The sequence below is a fragment of the Kryptolebias marmoratus genome, linkage group LG20, assembly GCF_001649575.2.
Source record: "Kryptolebias marmoratus isolate JLee-2015 linkage group LG20, ASM164957v2, whole genome shotgun sequence".
Lineage (NCBI taxonomy): Eukaryota > Metazoa > Chordata > Actinopteri > Cyprinodontiformes > Rivulidae > Kryptolebias > Kryptolebias marmoratus.
In genome coordinates, this window is record NC_051449.1 from 2,568,663 (window position 1) to 2,571,269 (window position 2,607).

Genomic DNA, 2,607 nt, shown 5'->3' on the forward strand with positions numbered 1-2,607 from the left:
ATAATAATAAAAAGAGTCTTGGACAGACAGTGAGGACTTTGTTGATGAACTAGGTTATCCATTATTTTTTAGAGAAGGATTACTGGAAACAGAATCACGTTTAGTCTGTCTCCCTTCCAGCCAAAATGATAACAAGAGACAGATTCAGATCCATATTTTGAGCCTCAGGATATATTTTATAACATTTATCTGAATGATCCTGCATGAACAGGACATAGAAAATGACCAAAACTAAGAATGTGATGTGCCCCTCTGCCTTGTTTTGGACATAAACTGATTATAGGAGTAACAAAAAGGATTTATGGTAATTTATTAGAACTCCTAATTGTTTTGTCTAAAAAACGCCTAAGAAATTATCAGCATTTTAATGTAGAAAGTCTATATAACTTTGTTGTTTGCTCAATTTGTTCACATGTTTATGAATATTACTGATTATATTTGCATTGTAAGTTGTAAAAACATTTCATTAAGTATGTTTGTGGTTTTTATAGTAAATAAACAAAGAAATTTCCACTCGGATTTTGTTTTTTGTGTGATTTTAGGTCTGTTGTGTTAATACAGGAGGTCAAAAGTAAAATATTACTTGAAATTCACACTTGAGAGGTTGTGCTGAAAAAAATGACTCCAAACATGGCAGGTTAACCACTTTTAGGGTGAAATATAAAGCAAATTTGAAATGGTCCAAAAATGTCCAGTGTCACCCTAGACCCCAGAGGGTTAAAATAAATTTTTACTCATGAGTTTAAACTCAGACCTGATGTCTGAAATGACAACATGAGTCTTTAATACTTCACGCAGTCTGTTGGGGATGACTCTCAGCTACTACCACACCTCATTTTAGCTCCTAGTTCGGCTCATTTTTGTGTCTGTTTGCTCCAAACATTAAGTTTTAATTCAGTTTGCGAAACAAAAATCAGGTTAAATCTGAATAAAACTCGATCCAGCTCATTTTCTGCTTTCTCTGTTTTAATTAGGAGCATTTTTTTTTTTTCATGTTTTGTTCACGTGCTTCTGCAGGTTTTTAAAAATGGCCGACAGTCCCGTGTTTCCAGCAGGACGCAGCTGACGGCGGGTTCAGTTTCTCCAGATGGTTGAATTAAATCTGACCTCAGAGCAGAAAAATGTGAAACGCATGTCGGGCTCAAACAGAAAAAAGGGTTTTTATTCTTTTTCTCAGATTTTACTGGTTTGTCGTTGAAAGTGCTGAGAAGAACGGAGCGTTTCGTGGAGGAAGAATCATGCAAACACGGTGACGCTCAGACGTTTACTTCAATAAAGAAAAGTTCCTTTGAGTTGTTTTCTGATTCTCAGGAACAAAAGAGTCATTTTCTTTTACCAGCGTTTGTTGAAACGTTTCGTCGGCCGGCGGCTCGAATCCGACCCGAGTTTTTAAAACCAGAAAAATCCTCTGAACCCAAACGACAATGGAGGCTTGTTGGTCGAGATTAGTGGTTCCTTTTTACCATGAAGCTGGAATAAAAATCAAAAACTAAAACCTTGTGTCTAATTTTGGGCTTTTTAAGATGGCGGCCGGCCTGCAGAAAAAACAAACCATTTCAGGCTCAGATGTGTAAATAAAGTAATTTCTCCTCCATCCAACAGGAGTTATTGAAGTTATTTTATTTTAAATCAAATAATGTTGTTTCCCCGTCAACAGACTTTATTTCTTCAAAGTTCAGTTCTTTATTATTATTTATTAAAGCTGACCGAAGCGCCGCAGACCTCCTGCTGGTGTCGTTTCTTCAGCTGCTCTGAAGCCGGCGTCTCTTTGCTCAGAAAGAAGTGATTAAATGTTAGTTTGTTCAGAAGTTTTTGATCCTGGAGGTAAAAATCTGTCAAACCTTCTTCCTGATCTGTCAAAAAAACACATTTCTGTGTAAAGTTCTGCCCCCGGCCCGGCTCTGGAATAAAGCTTCCTTGTTGCTCAGAAACAAACCCAGACTTTGTTTTTTTGTTTGTTTTTAAGTTTTGACCCAGAACTGTCCTTGATTTCCTCCTCCTGTAATCTGCAGCTGGTTCCGGCTGAAGCGTCTAACGAGGAGAAAAGCTCTCCGGACTCCGATCAGGCGAAGGAGCGACCTTTGACCTCCGACCCAGCCGAGGAGGAGGAGGTCAGTGACTTCAGGCTTGAAGAGTTTTAATCACACATTGAAAACAAACTTCAGCTGCTCCGAAACGAGCTGAACTGCTCTTTAATCGCAGCTCGCTCTCCAAACATCTGCAACTTATTTGAGCTCAGAAACGAAACTGAAGGAGGTTTAAGTTTATCTGCTGCAGAAACAGAAAATAACAAAAACCTTCTGCTCTGTTGTCACATTTAATACGTGTCGGAATCAGACTCATTCCTGAACTGAAGCTTCAAAATGAGTTTATATAATTTTCACTTCAGGGTTTAAAGAAAAACAATAAATGAGGATTTTATGTTCATCAGTTTTGGACAAATAGAATCTTTAAAGTCCCGTTTTCTGTCATTTGTTTAATTAATGTTAACATTTCTGCAGAAATACAGTGAATGACTGAAACAAGAACAGAAGCTAAAAGGAGCAAAAGGTTCGCTGGAGGCTAAAAGGGGCTAAAGGTTCGCTGGAGGCTAAAAGGGGCTAAAGG

General features: G+C 38.1%; 1 protein-coding gene across 3 annotated transcripts in view; it reads left to right on the top strand.

The window, feature by feature from the left end:
* Nucleotides 1-2,607, top strand: part of LOC108243833 (DNA ligase 1) — a 20,397-nt gene that overhangs the window by 10,816 nt on the left and 6,974 nt on the right. For all 3 annotated transcript variants that reach the window (XM_037973022.1, XM_017429519.3, XM_037973023.1), the window contains one exon: nucleotides 2,013-2,111. In XM_037973022.1, the coding sequence (XP_037828950.1) occupies nucleotides 2,013-2,111 (99 nt within the window). The remainder of the gene's footprint in view (nucleotides 1-2,012; nucleotides 2,112-2,607) is intronic.